The following is a 20,899-nucleotide window of genomic DNA, read 5'->3' on the forward strand; positions in this document are numbered from 1 at the left end:
GGCAGAGCCTGAAGTATAATTTACTGGCCTCCTGAAAAATCAAAAATGTATCTCTCCCTCCAGAAAACCTGTCAGGGAGACATATCTTGGGTTCCAGTTGAGCCTGCACATGAGCAGAAACCCAGAACCCTGACAACTGCTGAAGCTGCTGCACCACCTGAGAGCTCCTTAAGCTCATCAGTGAGGGTCTGGATCAGTTGGGCGAAGACCTGCTATTGAGCAATGGTTCACTGGAAAAATGTGACGGTTGGTGATAATGTCACCAACGGGTTGTCGGTCAGGGAACTGTGAAACACTCACACAACGGGATGGTATTGAGGAGAGAAAGGCCATACCTATAGGTAATGAGGGATGGTCACCACCTGAGCTCACACCTGAGCCTGTCCCTGCACTCCCCTAATGTCCTGTGTTAACATTAACCCCCGCTGGCCTGAAAGGAAAAAAGTTTTAACTGAGTAGAACCAGAGCTGCCACAAATCCAAAAATGGATCGTGACACTATGATTTTCATAATTCCACAATTGTATTTCTTGAATTTGCAAATTCAAAGGTGAGGAGTGTACTTTTTTAAATTCACAACCCCAAATTGTGTAAAATACCTAAAAAAATAAACTCTTATTTCCTTGGATCTATCGCTGCACACCGGGAGAACTTCACTGAGGTAAATTTGAACTGCGGTGAACTCGCCTCTGCACCGTGAGACTTTTTCTCATGGTGCTGAAGTCACCACAGTTCAATGGCCTGGCTGGAACGCAGCCTCAGTGACCGGCAGTAACCTTAATGACATCACCGCTGCTTACGATTGCTGCGCTTGCAGCAGCTCATTCATCAGTGGTTCTCAGTCTGGACGATTCAATCTTGGGACCTTCCAGGTTGAAAATTAGTAATCCCCAGACAGAGTATGGCGTGGGACAGAACAACGGACAGGTGAGGTATATTGTTGTTTTTTATTTATATTTTATTACAAAAGACGAAGGATTCAATGGAATGGGTGTTAGGTGAGTATAACTGTGTTTGTTACTTTTAAATAAAAAGGAAAACTGTGTTTTATTTTTAGTTCAAATAAAAGACTTTATTCTGGCTGTGTCTTTATTTACCATAGGATTAGTAATGGATGGGTGTCTTATAGATGCTCCTCCATTACTAATCTGTGAGTTTGATGTCACCAGACAATACAAATGTGACATCAACCCCACAAATAAGAAACCCTACTTGCCACCACTACAAGGCAAGATGGAAGAGACAGGCCAAGCACCAGAATCGGTATATGTAGTATATGTTTTGGGTGTCACAGGGCTGCTATTTTTAGGCTGTGGGGACCAATATCCATGGTCCCTTATCAGCCTGAGAATATCAGTCCCCAGATGTCTGCTTTAGCTTGGCTGGTTGCCAAAAATGGCGGGACCCCACTCCATATTTTAAAATTTTTTATTTACAGTGCAGGCGCTGACTGATAAATACTTCCATCTGCCACTCCTGCTCACACTGTTATTAGCAGCAGTAAGCGTCGGCTGATGGGAGCAGTAGTTCCATCAGCTGACACATGTGACCAGAGGTAATCTTTATACCTCTAATCACAGCTGCAGGCTCACCCTGTCTGTGATGATCCATTTTTGGATCTGTCAAATTCTGGATTCTCTTTTATAAACTTTTTTCCTTTCAGGCCATTGGGGGCTAATGTCAGTTTTTGCCCCCAGTGGCCGCTGGTGTTACTACATGTTTAGTTAGTCAGCAGGTGGCGACTACTCCCACATCCCTTTATAAGGCAACCTGGTGCTGCAGATCACTGGTGGTAATACTGGTCATTTGCTAACCAACCTTGGCGAAGATTGGACCTACCTGGTGCAGAGGGGGGTTCAGCTTTTCTGGAGCAGTGGTGTTGCTGCTGGTTGCTGATCAGGTGCCTTACTCTGCTGCTTGGAGCATTGGCAGCAAATAAAGCTAAATTTTGGTTTTTAGTTGCTTTAACCCCGTGGTGTCTCATCTTTCCTTTTGTGCTATTGTTGCAGTTCATTTTATTCACTGTCTCACCTCCTGGGGAGGGGGGTTGGGGGTTTAGCTCAGGGCTAAACAGGAGATAGGGACAGGTTGGGGACTTGGGCCTCACTATCATCAAGTGTACCCCCAAGTTAAGGAGAGTCAGGGCACCGCCTTAGCCTTAGGGGCAGTTCAGGGGCCCAGGTTCCTCTTCCCCTGTTTTCCCCGCAACTGCCCCGTGACACTGTCATTTGAAAGCGTGGGAACCACAGCTGTCTAACCGGCAGTAATGATTTTACCACCAATCAGAAACAGTATTTGCTGCGCTGTCATGCCTATGACAGCGAGACAAACACCCAGTGTTTAGGAGGGACGAACATGAACAGTAACACAGATTTCCTGGTGAAGTCCGTATTCGGTGTCCATGCCCAAACAGTAGGTGTCCAGTATGGACGCCGAACTTTACTGTTCAGGTTCGCCCATCTCAAATAGTAACGTCATCATGTCTGTAGTGTGCTGGGTCTTAGACTTACAGGTGTAGACTGATTCACTATTTTATTCAATAGTATCTGTATCCTGTGAATGCAATAGTGATGATAAGCGAGGGAAGGGCCCAGTTCCAAGTGGCACCATACCCTTTTTCCCACGACTCACAGACCCCATAGCAGCTGCATGATCAGCCACTAAATACTTTCCTTTAGGAGAGTGATGAATCAAATGAAAGATTGAAAACAATTTAATCTTACCACATGTATTCTCTTTTTAACCAGATATCCTCTGTACCAGCCTAAAAAACAAAAAATGCATTGTAATTACAGTGTAAATTTGCAGTACAAACACATTCATCTGCTTAACATATTCGAGGGTTAATTTGTTTTGCAAAACTTTGGGGTACATTATATATAGTAAATGTCATTATTTACACTCTGTTTCTATCCTTTTGTTACTTTGTGTCGGGGCTGTCAGTCTGTCCTGGATCTGTGCTGCCATCACCTGTGTTCATTTTCTTTAATCAGGCTTCTACTTAGCATGCTAATTCCTCCCGCCCAGTGTCAATAGAACACTTGCTGTTGCCTGTGGAACATTGATCCCTCTGCACTCTGTGCCTGACCCAGCTTGACTTGATTCTCTTCCCAGACTCTGGCCCTTTGCTTGTGACCTGACTTCTCTTGTGCATGCTCCCTGTAAACTGTTTTGCCTCACTGGCTTTCCTGACCTCGGCTCATGTATTTGACTTTGTCTCGGATTTCCCTTTGTCGTACTGTGCCATTTCCTGGACCCGACGTCGGATTGTTTGACCTCGCTTTATTTACAATAAGTAGTATATATATTTATTACCATGACTCGTGTCACATTAAACCATTGTTTTACACACACTACATTTTTTATACATCATACATGTATATTTATCTGTGGTGAATTGAATATATAACCCAGAGAAAGCCAAGTGAAACAAACAAAAACACATAAAAGCTGCAAATTAATATTCTTTAAAGTGAATTCTAATTTTTATTTATTTCTTAATTTGTTCTTTGAATCGGAAATAAAAAACAAATCTCTAGCATAGAGGTATTTAATCTATTAATGATGCAGTCAACTTTCATTTTTGCACTTTTTGGTGTTTTTCAGAGACATATAACTTTATTTTTTATAAGCAAACTATATTAGAGCTTATTTATTGCCGGACAAGTTGCATTTTTTTCTGACACCATCCATTTTGTCACATAATAAAAAATCTGCGTGATGTGAAAAGGTGAAAATAAAGAAAGAACAATATTGACAAGTGGTTCTGTTTTGACATTTTTAGGAGTTCCATTTTTACAGCATTAATGTTGTGGTTTAAATTTTACAGCAACAGAATTCTCCACTTTAGTATCATTACTGCAATACCAGACAAGCATACAGGTGCTTCTCACAAAATTAGAATATCATCAAAAAGCGAATTTATTTCAGTTCTTCAAAACAAAAGGGGAAACTCGTATATTAGATAGTCGTTACAAACAAAGTGATCTATTTCAAATGTTTATTTCTGTTAATGTTGATGATTATGGCTTACAGCCAATGAAAACCCAAAAGTCATTATCTCAGTAAAATGGAATACTTTATAACACCAGCTTGAAAAAAATGATTTTAAAATCCAAAATATTGTCCTCCTGAAATGTATATTCAGTAAATGCGCTCCATACTTGGTCTGGGGTCCTTTTGCAACAATTACTGCAGCAATGCAGCGTGGCATGGAGGCGATCAGCCTGTGGCACTGCTGAGGTGTTAAGAAAGCCCAGGTTGCTTTAATAGCATCCTTCAGCTCGTCTGCATGGTTGGGTCTGTTGTCTCTCATCTTCATCTTGGTTAATGTCAGGCGAGTTTACTGGCCAATCAAGCACAGCGATACTGTTGTTTTAAAATCAGAACAAACCAAAGAGAAAATGGAGCCAGGAGCAATAGATAAAATATAAGCTTTTTTATTATACTCAATAGAATAAAATACAAATTTATAGAAAAATTGGTGTGATTAATACAAATTAAGGGAATCAGCGACACCCAGTTACCACACACAGGTTTGGGTAATGGTACAAATAGCAGTATCTAAAAAAGGCATGTAACAATGAAAAAAGCAGACTCCCTCTTTATTATCCCTTAAATATAGTATGGAAATAATCCTCAAGTAGGAACCTGATAACCACAGGTGACCCCTACGCACGTTTTGCTTCTTGCTTCTTTGGGGGGGCGAAGCAAGCAAGAAGCGAAACGTGCGGAGGGGTCCCGCAGTCCACACTACAGATAGGTTGCTACTTGCTCCAAAACTTATTATTGATTCTTAGGCATTTATAAATCTCTGGCTCTTTCTTTTCCAGTATCTACTACTTTTTATATTGGCTGACAGCCTTTCTGCCTGTGGTTATCAGGTTCCTACTTGTACACAGTATCCTCTCAGTGTTTACATAAAGTGCATAGTGCATAAAAAGCGGTCACAAAAATAGGACTAAGCCAAATATATAAAGGGGAATGTATAATCGTACATTAATTACTGCCAGTATCTAAAGTAGATAAAAGTATCTGCCTGTGTGAAAAAGGTTTATATAGTATGGAAATAATCCTCAAGTAGGAACCTGATAACCACAGGCAGAAAGGCAAGTAGCAACCTATCTGTAGTGTGGACTGCTTGACCCCTACGCGCGTTTCGCTTCTTGCTTGTTTTGCGCCCCGAAGAAGCAAGAAGCGAAACATGCGTAGGGGTTACCTGTGGTTATCAGGTTCCTACTTGAGGATTATTTCCATACTATATTTAAGGGATAATAAAGAGGGAGTCTGCTTTTTTCATTGTTACATGCCTTTGTTTAGATACTGCTATTTGTACCATTACCTAAACCCGTGTGTGGTAACTGGGTGTCTCCGATTCCCTTAATTTGTATTTCTCACACCAATTTTTCTATAAATTGTTTTTTATTCTATTGAGTATAATAAAAAAGCTTATATTTTATCTATTGCTCCTGGCTCCGTTTTCTCTTTGGTTTCTATATTGCTTTAATGGACGAACTTTATTATTGATTGTCTCCTTGTGGTATTTTTGTTTTAAAATCAGGTATTGGTGCTTTTGGCATTGTGGATAGAAGCCAAGTCCTGCTGGAGAATGAAATTTCCATTTCCAAAAAACTTATCTGCAGAGGGAAGCATGAAGTGCTCTAAAATCTCCTGGTAGACGGCTATGCTGAAACTACCACGCAGAGCAGGGTGACTTACCCACACTATGGGAGAGCACGGGGTCCAATACTGTTGTGAAAGTTCTGAGCACGGGACCTGCGACACTAAAGGTAGTATACAGTACCAGGCGTGGCTTAGCGTCCTGCTGCAGTAGATGACTGTAGGATTCTATTACAGGAATCCTGAAGTGAAGATTAGGTGAACTCAGGTCAGACAAGGGGGGGGGTCATACACAGAGAGGGCAGAGTGATACCAGAGGAGCAAGCAGAGAACAGTCAGAACGTAAGCAATGAGTCATACACAGAGATAGCAACGCGGTACAAGGGAGGCAGTCAGAGAGTAGTCAGTTCCAAGGCAAAAGAGTCATACACGGGAATAGCAGAGCAGTACCAAAGGAACAGGCAGAACTCATAACGGACAGAACAGGGTCAAAACCAAACAAGCATAAAGTATCACAGTCACAAGGCACACGTACGCACAAGGTCAACTAACTCAGCCGAGGGCAGGAGTATAACTGACACCGGACCTAGGTCGAGTGAGCATTAAATAGCCGCCCTCTGCCAGAGAGAGGCAGAAACAATTAACCCCTGTCTGACCAGGACGGGCTAAAGAGAAACCCCATCCTGGATCATGACAGTGTGCCTCTCCACTCTTCCTCCAGACTCTGGGACCTTGATTTCCAAATGAAATTCAAAATTTACTTTCATCTGAAAACAACACCTTGGACCACTGAGCAAAAGTCCAGTTCTTGTTCTTCTTGGCCCATGTAAGACGCTTCTGGCGTTGTCTATTGGTCACGAATGGCTTGACACAAGGAATGCGACACTTGTAGCCCATGTCCTGGATACAACTGTGTGTGGTGGCTTTTGAAGCAATGATTCCAGCAGCAGTCCACTCCTTGCGAATCTCCCCCAAATATTTGAATGACTTTTTCTTAACAATCCTTTTAAGGCTGCCGTTATCCCGGTTGCTTAGCACCTTTTGGCGATCCATATGTTTTTTGTTTTTTTACTTCCCCATTGAATGGCTGTAGTACATCATGTGAGCAGATTGCTGCAGAGTAGAGTTGAGCGACTTTTGCTTTTTTAGGGTCGAGTTTCGTTTCATGAAACCCGACTTTTTCAAAAGTCGGGTCGAGCAAAATCGGCCGACTATAGGGAAAAGTTGGGGGTCCGACCGAAACACGAAACCCAATGTAAGTCAATGGGGAATTAAAGTCGGCAGTGAGAGGAGGACAGGAAACACACCTACAGTGCCCATTTGAATACCAAAAGCATCAATTCTTCCTACTTAAGCTTGTCAACCTTAATTAACTTCATAATACTAGTTACGCACTGAAAAATGGGGGTTATTTGGCTAAAGTTGTGGGGGGGTAGGGCTGGCTCCAGGTTTTCATGTCCCCTGGGCAAAAGAGCGCCCCTTTAACACATACCACAACTCATCATGCTCCGATACGGTAGAGAAATAGCGGTATAGTACAATGAAAATTACTTCACTTTTTACATCTCATGACGAGGCCCATCTATTTCTCCATACAGAATCATTGGACCCATATAATGTTTGAAACAGTATATGATGAGCTCCACATAATGCTACAGTATATGTTGGTCCCCATGGATGAAGCTCCACTGTCTTATGGGCCCAAATAATGCTCCAAACATAATGGGCCCCATTTCTAAAGCTCTAGTGTATAATGGGCCCTGTAAATGCTGCTCCAGTGACTGATGTCCACCTTTGGAATGTTCCAGTGTATGGTGGGCCCCATCTATCATTCTCCAGAGTATAGTGCGCCCCAAAAATTGCTGTCCCAACATTGAAAACGATGAAATAAGTCTCCTCGCTAGGGAATCCCTGTACTAGTCTGGACTCCTCGTCGTCCCCATCTTCCATCTCACTGCACAGTATTTCAACCTTGCAAGTGCTGTGATCCTGAGCAAGCAGGGGGGGGCCCACTCGTTGGCGACGGCACTGGCACAGGGCCCCTGATAGTACAGTGGTGTGTCTGATGGCGGGTGTGCCGAACCTGCACTTTCATCTGCAGCTTCCTCTTTGTCACCGTGTAAGATGGAACTGTATATGCGAAGGGTAACCTGAGTTTCATCAGGGTCAGATTCAGGCCGTGTAGCGTGCGAGGGGAATGTAGTGGTCTGGGTCAATGTACCAACAGATTCATCGAGCAGTGGCTGGGCATCAGTGCACTTGTGTCGCCCCCAGGAGTACGGCCGCCACAGTGGCATTACCTTCCTCCTAGGGAGTGTGATGTCATGCTTGGGAGCAACGAAGGATCACTCTAGCAGGTTAACTTATTGGGCGGCGTTATTCCCACGAGTCACGACCCTCCAAACAGCGTTCATGAAGGCAAAGTGTTTGTTTTACGTGGGCAGTATGGTTGCAAAGCTGAACCTTAAAGGAATGTCCAGAAGGGCACCACCAGGAGTGGAGCCTACGGCATAATTTGACTCAACATGGGCAACCTCAACCATCCAGCCACAAAAAAGATGCACACATTGCAAGCTTAATTCCGTTAACGAACGAGACTCCGTCATGCCCCGCGGTCCGAGTCCGGCTTACTAGAGGGACACGCGAGGCTCTGGCACGTGAGATTGGCCAATAACTGGTGTGTCATGCCATTACATGTCCGTGGCTGCATGTGCGCTACACTGAAAAGGCCAGCGTTTGTCGCTTACAGGTGCAGATAACCCGCTGAACAACGTTAGTGATGGGGATCTGGGATTACAATTACTACCCGCGAACGATGATTTCCCACTAAGTGCAGTTCCAGAATTAGGCCTAACCGTCATTGCTGAAAAAAAATGAAAAACTTACGTGTGCAAACCACAGGTGCTGTAGCTTGCTTAACAGCTCGCCAGCCGTTCTCAGGCCCAGTATGGATTACACAAAGGTGAGAAAGGGTACCGTATCCCCGGATAACATGTATGGATAGCATAGTGTACACATTCAAAATATATGTCTATAGATCAGGAGGCAGGCTCAGACGGTGTCAGGCCCAGTATGGATTACACGTGATTGCACAAAGGTGAGAAAGGGTACCATATCCCCGGATAACATGTATGGATAGCATAGTGTACACATTCAAAATAGATGTCTATAGATCAGGAGGCAGGCTCAGACGGTGTCAGGCCCAGTATGGATTTGACGGCCCAGACTACACAGCGGAGGAGCAGGGAGAGGTAAAGATTGCAAATGCTGGGGCTCTGCCCAAGCAAGGGGGGCCCACTCGTTGGCGTCGGTACTGGCACTGGGCCCCTCATAGTACGGCGGTGTGTCTGACGGCGGGTGCGCACCACCACCGTCAGAGACACTTGATTGCACTATGAGGGACCCTGTGCCAGTGCCCGCGCCCAAGAGTCGGCCTACCCACCTGTCCAGGGCAACGGCACTCGCACGGTTTCGTGCGCTAGGTGGTGACCCCGGCCATGGGGGGGGGAGGCAGCACAGTTACGGAGTTTTAGAAAGTGACATATGTTGATGTTGGACATTCAGCTGATGCAAAAGGCGAAATTGTTCAAGTCCCAGGAAGAGGAGGACCAAAGCAAGCCAATTTTCTGTCACCCTATGTGTCATCTATGGAAGGTGGGACAAAACCCTTGGAAACCCATGCATGGTTCATTTTAATGAAGGTTAGATCATCCACATTTTGGGTTGACAGACGTTTCCTTTTTTCTGTCAGATTGATCCAGCTGCACTGAAGACTCTTTCCGAGAGCACACTTGCAGCTGGGCAAGCGAGCTCCTGTAAGGCATATTGTGCCAATTCAGGCCAGGTGTCCAGTTTAGCGGCCCAATAGTCAAAGGGGAATGACCTGTGTGGGAGAACATCGATATGGGAGGAAAAGTAGTTTGTAACCATAGTGGACAACTGCTGTCTCCTGTCACTTTCCATCGATGCAGTATTACCAGTTGTGTGAGCGGTACTTGAAAAATCAGTCCACAACATTGTCATGAAACCCCTGTCTCCAACGCCACTTCTGTGTGCACCACGAACACCTCTGCCAAGCTGCCCCCGGCCCATACGGCTCGTGTGAAAACCATTACCGCTGCTGTGTGCTGGGAATGCTTCAACCAACCGGTTTACCAGAGTTGCTTGTTTATTAGCCAATATTAGGTCAAGGTGCTCGTGTGGCATGATGTTTTGTAATTTGCCTTTATAGCGTGGATCCAGGATACTGGCCAACCAGTAGTCGTCATCGTTCATCATTTTGGCAACACGGGAGTCCCTTTTTAGGATCTGCAAGGCATAATCTGACATGTGGGCCAATGTTCCCAGTGTCAATGATGCACTGCGAGTGCTGGTTGGAGGAGCACTTTCTGGCAAATCCACATCCCTCCAGTCACGCACAAACCCTGTACCAGACCTTGCCACGCCAACATTTTCACTTGCCCCACGAGATGCATCCTCCACCCATAAGTAATCATCCCCATCATCATCCTCCTCTTCTTCCTCCACCTCGTCCAGGAGAGGTCCCTGAGCAGACAATGGCTGAATGTCATCAAGGATTTCCTCCTCCTCGTCAACATTGGCTGCAGACTCCTGCTCCTTAAGGTGCGTCAAAGTTTGCATGAGCAGACGCATAAGTGGGATGCTCATGCTTAGGATGGCGTCATCTGCGCTTACAAGCCGTGTGCATTCCTCAAAACACTGAAGGACTTTACAGAGGTCTTTCAGCTTCGACCACTGCACACCTGTCAACTCCATGTCTGCTCTCAAAGTGCCTGGCCGTGTATCCTCCCACAAATGCATTATGGCCTGCCTCTGTTCGCACAGCCGCTCAACCATGTGCAGGGTGGAGTTCCACCTTGTTGCAATGTCGATAATGAGGCGGTGGTTGGGAAGGTGGAGCAATCACTGCAGCTTCTGCATACGAATGGAGTGTACAGGCGACCGGCGGATGTGCGCGCACAGTCTTCGCACCTTCTGGAGCAGGGCTGTTAACTCCGGATAATTGTTGAGGAAGCACTGCACCACCAGGTTCAAGGTATGAGCCAAGCAAGGTATGTGGCTGAGTTTTGAAAGGGATATGGCTGCCACAAAATTACGGCCGTTATCAGTACCTTGCCTGCCTCAAGATGTATACTGCCCAGGCATGACTCAGTTTGTCGCTGAAAATACTCGGCCAGCACCTCCGCGGTGTGTCTGTCGCCCAAACACATCATCTGCAACACAGCCTGCTGACGCTTTCCAATAGCTGCTCGATAGGGGGACACCTCGTGTGCAACAGTGGCAGCTGCAGATGGAGTGCTCGTACGACTGCGCTCTGTGGACGAGCTTTCGCTTCTGGAGGAGGAGGAGGGTCGAACGCCTACAGGCTACTGTTTCCTATACCGTGGGCTAGGCAGCACTGTCCCACCACCGCTGTCCCCTGTGGACACTGCATCCACCACATTAACCCAGTGCGCAGTGATGGACACGTAACGGCCCTGGCCATGCATCTGTTGTGAGGTGCACCTTTCCACTCACTGACTGCTTGAGTGCATGGACAATGCAGTCTTTCACATGAAGGTGGAGGGCTGGGATGGCTTTGCGAGAGAAGTGGCGACTGGGTAGGTCATAGCGTGGTACTGCATAGGCCATGAGTTCGCGGAAAGCTGCGCTTTCCACCAACCGATAGGACATCATCTCTAACGAGATTAGTTTGGCAATGTGGGCGTTCAAACCTAGTGTACGCGGATGAGAGACTGAGTACTTTCTTGACCTACTCATAGTCTCTGGGAGGGTGAGCTGGACTTGAGAGCTGCATATGGTGGAAGTAGCGGTGGACAAGGCGGACTGAGAGAGGGTTGATGATGGTGATGGAGTTGGTGTTCTTTCTGATGGCCTAGATTCAGTCTTTCGTTGATATAACAGTGGGATTCCCTGACTGCTTTGGCCTTGCAACGACACCTCAACATTTGCTGCTGTGCTAACCGGTGGGCTTACAGTGAGGGAAACAATCTAGCCTTGCTGACTACCTTCGTTGTGATCAGTTGCACATGTGGTACTTGAGGTTTGGTGTTGTGTCCACGCTTGCAAGTGCATGCTGGTTAAATGTCTAAGCATGCAACTGGTATTCAAATTTTTCAGATTTTTCCCTTGGCTAAAGGTCTTTGCGCACTTCTTACAGATAACCTTGGCCTGATCATGAGGATTTTGTTCAAAAAAGTGCCACACTGCACTCTTCCTACTTTGGAAGACATTTTGCGGCCTAGCACGCTGTGCTATTTTGACCGTCTGGACAAGCTGTCCAGCAACTCTTTTGATTTTTGGAACCTGTCTTTGGAGTGCTTCGGGCATGCCAGATAACAGCTGTTGCGATGTCGATGTCTGCTGTGGATGCTCCTCCTCCTCATCTGAGCTATTGGAAGCAGCACCCTCTTCCCCCAATGGATGCCAATCTGGGTCAACAACTGGGTCATCCATCATCTCCTCTTCAATGTCATGTGCACCTTCCTCTGTGTCACCGTGTATGGTGGTATAGTATGCGGGAAGGGGCACCTGAGTCATCAGGGTCAGAATCTGGCTCATTACACTGCGAGGACAATGTAGTGCTCTGACTGAATGTACCAGCAGAATCATCTATCAGTGGCTGTGCATCAGTGCACTCCATGTCAGATTCATCTTGGCCTGGGTAATTCACCATTTCACTTGATAACCTAGGCATGTTATGTGAAGACAGCTCCATGGAGTAATCAGTTGTATGGCCTGCGTCATCCTTCAATCTTGGTTGGGGTGAAGGACATAAGGAAAGATGTGGTTCATGAACATGACCCTCCAATGACTACTCAGTGCTTTTATTTTTTACAACTTCAGAAGAGGAGGCGATAGAGCTGGAGGCTGAGTCAGCAATGTAAGCCAAAACTTTTTCCTGATGCTCTGACTTTAAAAGCGGTTTGCCAACTCCTAGAAAACTAAGCCATCAAGGCCTTGTGGAGCCAGACGATGATGCAGGCTCAACACCTCCTGCATTCGGTCCTATTTTGCTTTTGCCACTACCATCAGATCCACCACCAACACCATCATTACCAGCTGGCAACCCCCGCCCAATTCCACGGCCTCTTCCACCAGCCTTCCTCATTTTTGGTAAAAATGTACACAAAATCCCACAAACTATTTAGTAATGTAAAACAAGGTACAAGGTGTATATAGGACAGGGGAGACGTCAAATTTCTGAACACACTTGTGGACACTGTTGGATTAGGCCCAGTTAATATCACACCGCTATGTCACAGGCTCAATGTCGTAGGTGTGAAAAATGTCACTATAGGACAGGGGAGATGTAGAATTTCTGAACACACTTGTGGACACTGTTGGATTAGGCCCAGTTAATATCACACTGCTATGTCACAGGCTCAATGTCGCAGGTGTGAAAAATGTCACTATAGGACAGGGGAGATGTAGAATTTCTGAACACACTTGTGGACACTGTTGGATTGTGTGAGGCCCAGTGAATATCACACCGCTATGTCACAGGCAGAAATTGGCTAGTGTATGACAAACTACAAGGTGTATATAGAATTGGACAGAATAGGAATCTCCCTAGAGTGTAGGTCTGTAAGAACGGAACATGTCCTCGACTTATCCTTACAGAGTGACACACAGATAGCTTCACTGTGGCCGTGATAACAGCCGTTACACGGTACTGAGATTGGAGCGTGCACGTACACCACTGTCCGGTGTCCGTAAAATTGTCAAGCTCAGTGTTTTTTAAATATACGGACTGACACACGCTGTCTCTCTATAGTTTTGAATGTGATCAAACAGCAAATATACAGACAAAACTAGAAGGTGTAGGTTTGTAAGAACGGAACATGTCCTCGACTTATTCTTACAGAGTGACACACAGATAGCTTCACTGTGGCCGTGATAACAGCTGTTACACGGTACTATGTGAGGAGCGTACACCGCTGTATGGTGTGGAAAAATGCACGCTCAGTACCTCACCAGGACAAAAAAAAAAAAAAAATTTGGATTGCTTTTAAAAAAGCAGTTTGAGGAGCAGTGGGAAAACAGCAATGCAGCTATCAGGAAGCCTTATAAGGCAGCCTAACAACCAACACAGCTGATCCAGCAAAATATAGCCTCCACTTGCACTGCACACACAGTGACTGGTGTGTTGTACAGGCAAAATCGCTAGCAGCAGAAGCAGTTTTTGGTGTCTTCTTCCCTGCCTAACGCTGTCCCTACAGAATCAGCAGCAGCAGCTCTCCCTATTCTGAGATCAGCATGAGTAACATGGCGGTCGGCGTGCACGCCCTTTTATACCCCCTGTGACGCCCCCTAAAGCAAGCCAATCACTTGCATGCCCTTCTCAAAGATGGTGGTGACCCCTGCCTATGTCATCACGTTGCCACAGTGTACTTGGATCCTGATTGGCTGAAAAAGGGCGGAAAACAAACTTTTGAAACGCGACTTTGGCGCTAAAGTCGCCGAGCTGGTGGCCGACCTCACCCTAGGGTCGGGTTTCGTTTCATGAAACCCGACTTTTCCAAAAGTCGGCGACTTTTGAAATTTTTCAACCCGTTTCGCTTAACTCTACTGCAGAGCATTATGGGAAAGCCAGCATTGACACACTAGATGTCATTAGCCTGCTTACTGAGTCTACATCACTGGTGATGGGCGAGCACCAAAATATTTGGGTGCTCGTTGCTCGAGTCGAGCAAATTGGAATGCTTGGGTGCTCGACCCGAGCAATGAGTCCCAATGTAAGTTTATGGGAAACTTGAGCATTTTCCTAGTGGCCTCCCCACCAGTCTGCAAGGGACTAGAAAATGTGGAAATCGATGGGAACAGTGCTCAAATGACAGGGAAACAGCATGGGGAAGACCCTTGGAAGCATTTCTGACTCCCAGGTCACTGCTGTTAACAATGTTGTCAGAGTCTTATGCCACTTTTAGAGACTCAAAATAAAACATACAAAAAGGAAACCAAAATGGATTTTCCTGGGAAATATGTTAAGAAACATCCTTTCCAGGGTAATGACTTGTATGTAAGGCAAAATAAATAACCAAAAACAAAAATGTTCCTCCACACCTTGGGCAAACGTAGCGTTTTTGATACAAAGACAAATGCATTCAGTGGGAAATGTAATTTTAACATTTTACAACCTTATCTGGCCATGTGGTATGTGACACCTCATCAGACACATCCTGTTTCATTTATGAAGGAGGGACTCTGAAAATCACAAAGCCAATTGTTATAGGGCCATCAGGCAACCTTTACTATTTTTAAAGGGCCAGCAGTCGGCCCTCACTATTCTTAGAGAGTCATCAGCCGGCTATGCTTTGTTGCTCCCATTATTAAACAGTGGGTCTCCTATACTGTTATTGCATATGCAGAGAGTGGCAGGGCTGCCCAAAATTTGGACACACCCCAATACACCTTTGAAGAGATGTACAGGAGGGCTGTAGGGGGTGTGCTGGTGGCTAGCTGGTGCCCTGCATCCCTGTGCGTACCTTTCCTATGAAACCGGGTACGTTTTACATGTAATGTGTCGTGAAGTATAACTGTCTTACGGCACATTAATGTGTTAAACAATGCACTGGTGTTCATGCATTGTGTATTAGGGATAGAAACAATGAAATGTAGTAGCTGGGTAAGGTTTAGTGGTAGCAAGAGGTAAAATAGGACAGAACAGTTGGGGGCACTATAGAGTAGGAGTTTAGATTGAGCTAAGATAAGAAATAGTTAAACCAATAGGATGCTAGCTAGTGGGAGTAGATAGTGAAAGGGTGAGAAGAGTTTGTTCTGAGGTAGTAAGAGTTGTGGATAGGACAATTGATCCACCTTCTGGGTGGTGATCTTAAGTCTACCCTCCCAATTTTGCTGGGGGTAGTCCTCCGGGCAGAAATTGATGCCTAAAATTTTAGCTGAGGCCTGGAGCCCTGGAAGGGTGTCCGGGCGATCAAAACTCGGATCTCCCCCTCCCAGTCAGAGACTCTCACACTTTTACTGGTTGATCATGGACCTGGAAGCCTCAGAGTAGCGTTCGACCTCAGACATGACCCAATCCACCTTCTCTTTTGAGAATACAAAAAGGGAGACGTCATCAGCATACGCTACCACCCTCAGAGTGGCCCCCGGCTCTATCTGGTCCATCCCGACTCCCACCAATGGTCCACGATCCACCCTCTTTAAAAGGGGATTTATCGCAAACACTTATAACAGTGGGCTCAAAAGACAACCCTGGCGGACCCCAGAACCAACCTCAAAAGGGTGACCAACCCAACCGTTCACAGGCGGAAAAGTCTCTGCCCTTTTTTACAAGATCTTTAACCAATTTACAAACCTCCCAGGCAGACCGTACCTCAAAAGGACAGACCAATGGTACTTGTGATCCACTCCGTCAAAAGCCTGCGCTTGGTTTAACGACAGCAAATACCCCTTTCAGTGACCCGCCCTGCTCTGCTCCACTGCCTCCCAGACACAGAGCACAGCGCTAAACGTACTGCGGCCTGGAACAGAGCAGTGCTGAGCCCCCGACTTCACCAACCAATTGAATAGCACCTTTGCCAGAACTTTTCGGTCCATATAGAGAAGCGCTATGGGATGCCAATTCTCAATACAGGACGAGTCTTTACCGTTTGACAGGATAATCAAGGCTGACCTCCTCATTGATCTGGGAAGCGTGCCTGAGGAAAGACACTAGTTAAAAACCTCAGTCAAGAGGAAGACCAAAGAGTCCCTAAAGGTCTTGTAAAACTCGGATGTTAAGCCATCCAGACGTGGCGATTTTTTTCAGATGGCGCCCATCAATCGCCAGTCTCACTTCCTCCTCCCTGATTGCCTCTGCCAAAACATGAAGAGAGGGGTCACCCCCTCCCTCAGGAATGGTTTCAGCCAGGAAAGCTGACATTTCATCAAGGTTCAGATACCGCTTTTCAAAGAGGCGCGAGTAAAAGGACCAGACCACCTCCAGGATCTCTGACTGGGATCTGCTCAGGGAACCTGTACTGCCGATCAGTCCTGTCACCACCTTACAACTAATTGACATCTTACAGTTTCTGTAGAGGTCGGGCGAGCAGTACCTCCTGAAATCCCTCTCAAAAACCAGATGTGTGCCTATCATACTGAGACTTCTTGAGCAAAGACTTCACCCTGGAGATTTCCTCACTGTCATCAGTCAGTCGAGACGAGCTGCTCGAGTTTCCTCCTCAGAGCTTGATACAAGCGATGCCTGTTCAGACTTCTGAGGCTCGAAAGCCGACAGAAGAAATTCACCACCCTCTCTTTGAAGATCTCCCACCACTCGGACTTTCTGCTACAGAGATCTAAAAGCGGTACCTGGCTCTGAAGAAAGTCCTCAAAAGATAGTCTCATCTCCGAAAATTAAACAGTGGTCGGAGAATTCCACCTCAACGGCGGACACTGAAAAAAATGGCATCCTCAATCAAAAAACCTATCTATTCTAGACCTACTGCTTTCCTTAATAAAGGTGAAAACCCCGTGACTTGGGGTGTGCCAGATGTGGACATCCACCAGGCGAGCTTCACTAGCTATGCTATTTAGAGTATTGCTATATTATTAAGCCAGCCGGTCTCCGGGACCCCGCTATCACGGGATCTCGTAATGTTGTTAAAATCCCCACTGAAGACCACCTGCTGACTCATAAAAAGAAAGGGCTTGATCTTCAGGAAGAGACATTTTTGGTCCCACTTGGACTGTGGTCCATAAATATTTATGAGCCGAAGCTACTGTCCCCTCATGAAGATGTCCAAGACTAGACACCTCTCCATTTCTACCTCAATCACTTATCGGCCTTCCAATGATGCGGCCCTAAAAAGGACCGCCACCCCACTATATGGCTCGGCCGCAGGAGACCATTATGAGGGCCCACTCCTCCCCTCTCTTCTGGCTTTATGAATGGCCCCCCATGTCCTTTAGTTTGGTCTCCAGCAAAAACAAAATGTCAGCCTCAATTCTGGTGAGAAAATCAAATGCTGCAAATCCAGCCGCATCTGACTTTGTGCTGGCAACATTAATTGATGCCAGAGTCAACAGGGTGGGTTCTGCCATCATGAGTGATTAAGTTAAATGGCCTATTTCTTCCCCACCCCCTCTTCACCCTTCCCCCATGAAGAGGAGTCTGGTTCCACCCTCCTTTTTAGGGAAACTGAGGTGTCCATTTTAGCACTCTTCTCCTCTCCTCTGGGCTCCAGAGCAGTCTCCTCCCAGAGGAAACAACATTCTCTGGAGGGCAGACTCCACCATCCCCCCGAAAAGCCCCCCAGGTGCCGCCCATGGCCCCTCAGCCCCGACCTCCATCTCAGAGTCATTGAGGGCTTGGTACCGGTTGGAGAAGGTGATCAGAGGGGAGCTGGTGAGCCCTTACTTTGGCATACTTACGGTCAGGGGGAATTAGAAGGCTTTTTAACCTTCCCTTTTTTTCTCCTTTTTATTGGTACACTTGCCACCCTGCGTTATTGTAGGCTTCTCCGTGACCTCCTCATCCACACCTTCATACATGGAGGAGTTGTTAGAATCAGCCAGGTCCTCCCTCTCCATTCTCCTGACCTCCTTGCATACCTCTTCCACCACAGAGCCTCAGAGACATTGGCCACCGCACCCAGGGGGACAAACATTACCCCAGTTGCCGAAGGCTCTCCCTGCCCCTCACCCCATGGTGCCTTGCCTGCCTCTTTTAAAGCACCTCTGGCCTAGTCCTTCCTCACCAGCCCCTCAGACCCTCTCCGGCCGCCACCACCTGCCACGGCAGAGGTTGTGCCACCAGGGGTTCCCCCCCCACAGTCCTCCCCAACCTGGCCTGCAGTGGCATTGGAAAAGGAGTGAGGGCAGCGGCTATATGGGTGACCCAGATCACCACACAGGTGGCACCTAATGTCACCACAGGATGCGACAAGTTGACTCATTCAGCCACATAAGGCACACTTCTGCACCTTGCACTGAAGTGACGAAGATCACCACACCTGTCGCAGACCTCGGGCTGCCCCTGGTAGAAGACCAGGATCCTGTCCCTTCCCAGAAACGCCGAGGAAGCCATATGGGTATATGGGTGACGATACCTCCTGAAACCTTCAATTTCATCATGAAGGTCTAGCCCCCTGACCAGATGCCAAACTCATCCCGGTTCTTCTTTGGGATTTCCGTGACTTCACCATAACGGGAAAGCCACATGAGGATGTCTATGCCAGAAAGTTACTGTGTCACAATCTCGAGGTGGACCCTAGAGTGGACACTCTGGGTCGTGATACCAGAGCTCCTGAGGGCGAGCGGACCAAGTGTAACCACCCCCAATACAGGGAGTGTCAGGAGCAAGCCCAAGGGAGATAGAACCACACCAGCTGGTACCAAAAGGGCAACTCAAGGAAATACAAGAGATTAACGTAGAGGAACAAAGAGGGGTACAAGGGACACCGGGACGTGAAGTGTGGAGCACAGAAATGGGAACTGCAGAGACAGAGCAGGATCAGATGGAACGGGAGCCAGCGAGGTGGTAATATGTGGTCTGGTCATGGTGCAGTGGTATTTGTTCCTTGTATGTGATACTATTCAGTCACTGTGGTGGTAATATGTGGTCTGGACATGGTGTGGCGGTATTTGTTCCTTGTATGTGGTATTATAGGTCACTATGTGGTGGTAATATTGTGTCTGGTCATGGTGCAGTGGTGTTTGCCACTTGCATGTGATATCATAGGTCATTTTAAAAATTGAAAAACAAAAAAAAAAAAAAAAAACCTAAATTGTATTGCATATTTTATCAAATGTTTAATAGGTTACAGTAGAGTAGAGCTCAGCCAAAAGAGTCTACAGTGTTGTGGTGGTGGCTAAAAATAACTTTTGGCCAAAACAAAAGCTTCTGGCTATATGTGTGATCTGGTGATGGGAACTGTTAATGTGCGATTGGTGAGAAGTGGAGTTTTTCCAAGAAAGAGTGGTGGGACTGTGGACAGTTTGAGGGGTGTAGGCTAGGGGCTGGGGTGGAGTCTCAAGTGGGCCCCAAAAATTTTGCCGGTATGGGGCCCCGAAATTCCTAGTGGCAGCCCTGATGGAATCCACAATCTACTCCAGCTCAAGTTGTACTCCAGAATTCAATTGGTGGTCCTTTCCTTTTGAACTCTGCTGTGTGCCCAAACAGTAGTTTACCACTACATATGGGGTATCTGTGTACCATTCCTTTTCTCTTGTTACCATCGAGAAAATGAAAACTTTGGGGCTAAATCAACAGTTTTGTGGGGAAATAAAATATTTTTTCATTTTAACGGCCCCATATCATAAAATTTCCGCATTTTTAGGTACATCACGGGCTGTGCAATCGCAACATGGCTTCTACCTTCTATTCCAGCAAATTTTATGCTCCAAAAGTCAAATATTTCTCCTTCTCTTCCGAGCCCTGCTGTGCACCCAAACAGTAGTTTATCACCACATATGGGTGTCTGTGTACTTAAGAGACATTGCACAACAAATTGCACTGTCCATTTTCTCATCTTACAGTTGTTAAAGTGAAACATTTGGTTTTTAAACTATCTGGTTTAAGGGCATAAAACTCAAAGTGAGAAAATCGAAAAAATTTCAAATTTTTGCCAAACTTTTGGGTATTTTCAGAAATAAACCCAAAACATATTGACCAAAATTTTCCATTATATTTTGCCGCTTTCCAGAGTTATTATTTCCTAAAATGATACTGGTCAGGATTGTAAAATTTATCTTAGTCAAGAAGGTAAAAACAGGCTCGTGCCTTGGGTCCTGCTCCTTCACTAACAATTTGTCTGGTACCACAAGCCCTACTTGATTGCTGTAATCCACCCTCCCATGGCACCCATGCAACGACAGTCAGGAACTTAGAGATATTGTTATCCCTTACGTATCCTCCTCTGCTTCCACCTCTTCCTCTGGGATCACCATCTCCTCACACAGACTTTTCAAAGTGTGCTCCAGCATGTAGATGACTGGAATAGTAATACTTATGATGGAATCTTCAGCACTAACCATCTTAGTAGGCATTTTGAATCTGTGCAGAAGTGTGCAGAGGTCCTTTATCTGTGCCCACTCCGCAAGTGTGATTTTTCATCACGTCTGTACTGCGTTGGCAAAGGCTATGCCAAAGGACATACTGCAGTAGGGTTTGTCACTGCAACATTGCAGAATGGAATGCCACTGTTTTGGCACATCACATGTTAAACGGTAGGCCGAAAGATCTCTGCAATGATGTAAGTCGATGACCTGCGGGGAGCGAACGGCGGAAATGAATACACAGAGACTGTACTTTC

General features: G+C 46.2%; 1 protein-coding gene across 1 annotated transcript in view; it reads right to left on the reverse strand.

The window, feature by feature from the left end:
• Positions 1-20,899, reverse strand: part of DOCK2 (dedicator of cytokinesis 2) — a 1,017,649-nt gene that overhangs the window by 984,326 nt on the left and 12,424 nt on the right. Inside the window, exon 3 of the mRNA XM_073573729.1 lies at positions 2,723-2,763. Within this exon, the coding sequence (XP_073429830.1) occupies positions 2,723-2,763 (41 nt within the window). The remainder of the gene's footprint in view (positions 1-2,722; positions 2,764-20,899) is intronic.

Source organism: Dendrobates tinctorius, unplaced genomic scaffold (assembly GCF_039654945.1).
Source record: "Dendrobates tinctorius isolate UK_male_01 unplaced genomic scaffold, ASM3965494v1 ptg000036l, whole genome shotgun sequence".
Classification (NCBI taxonomy): Eukaryota; Metazoa; Chordata; class Amphibia; order Anura; family Dendrobatidae; genus Dendrobates; species Dendrobates tinctorius.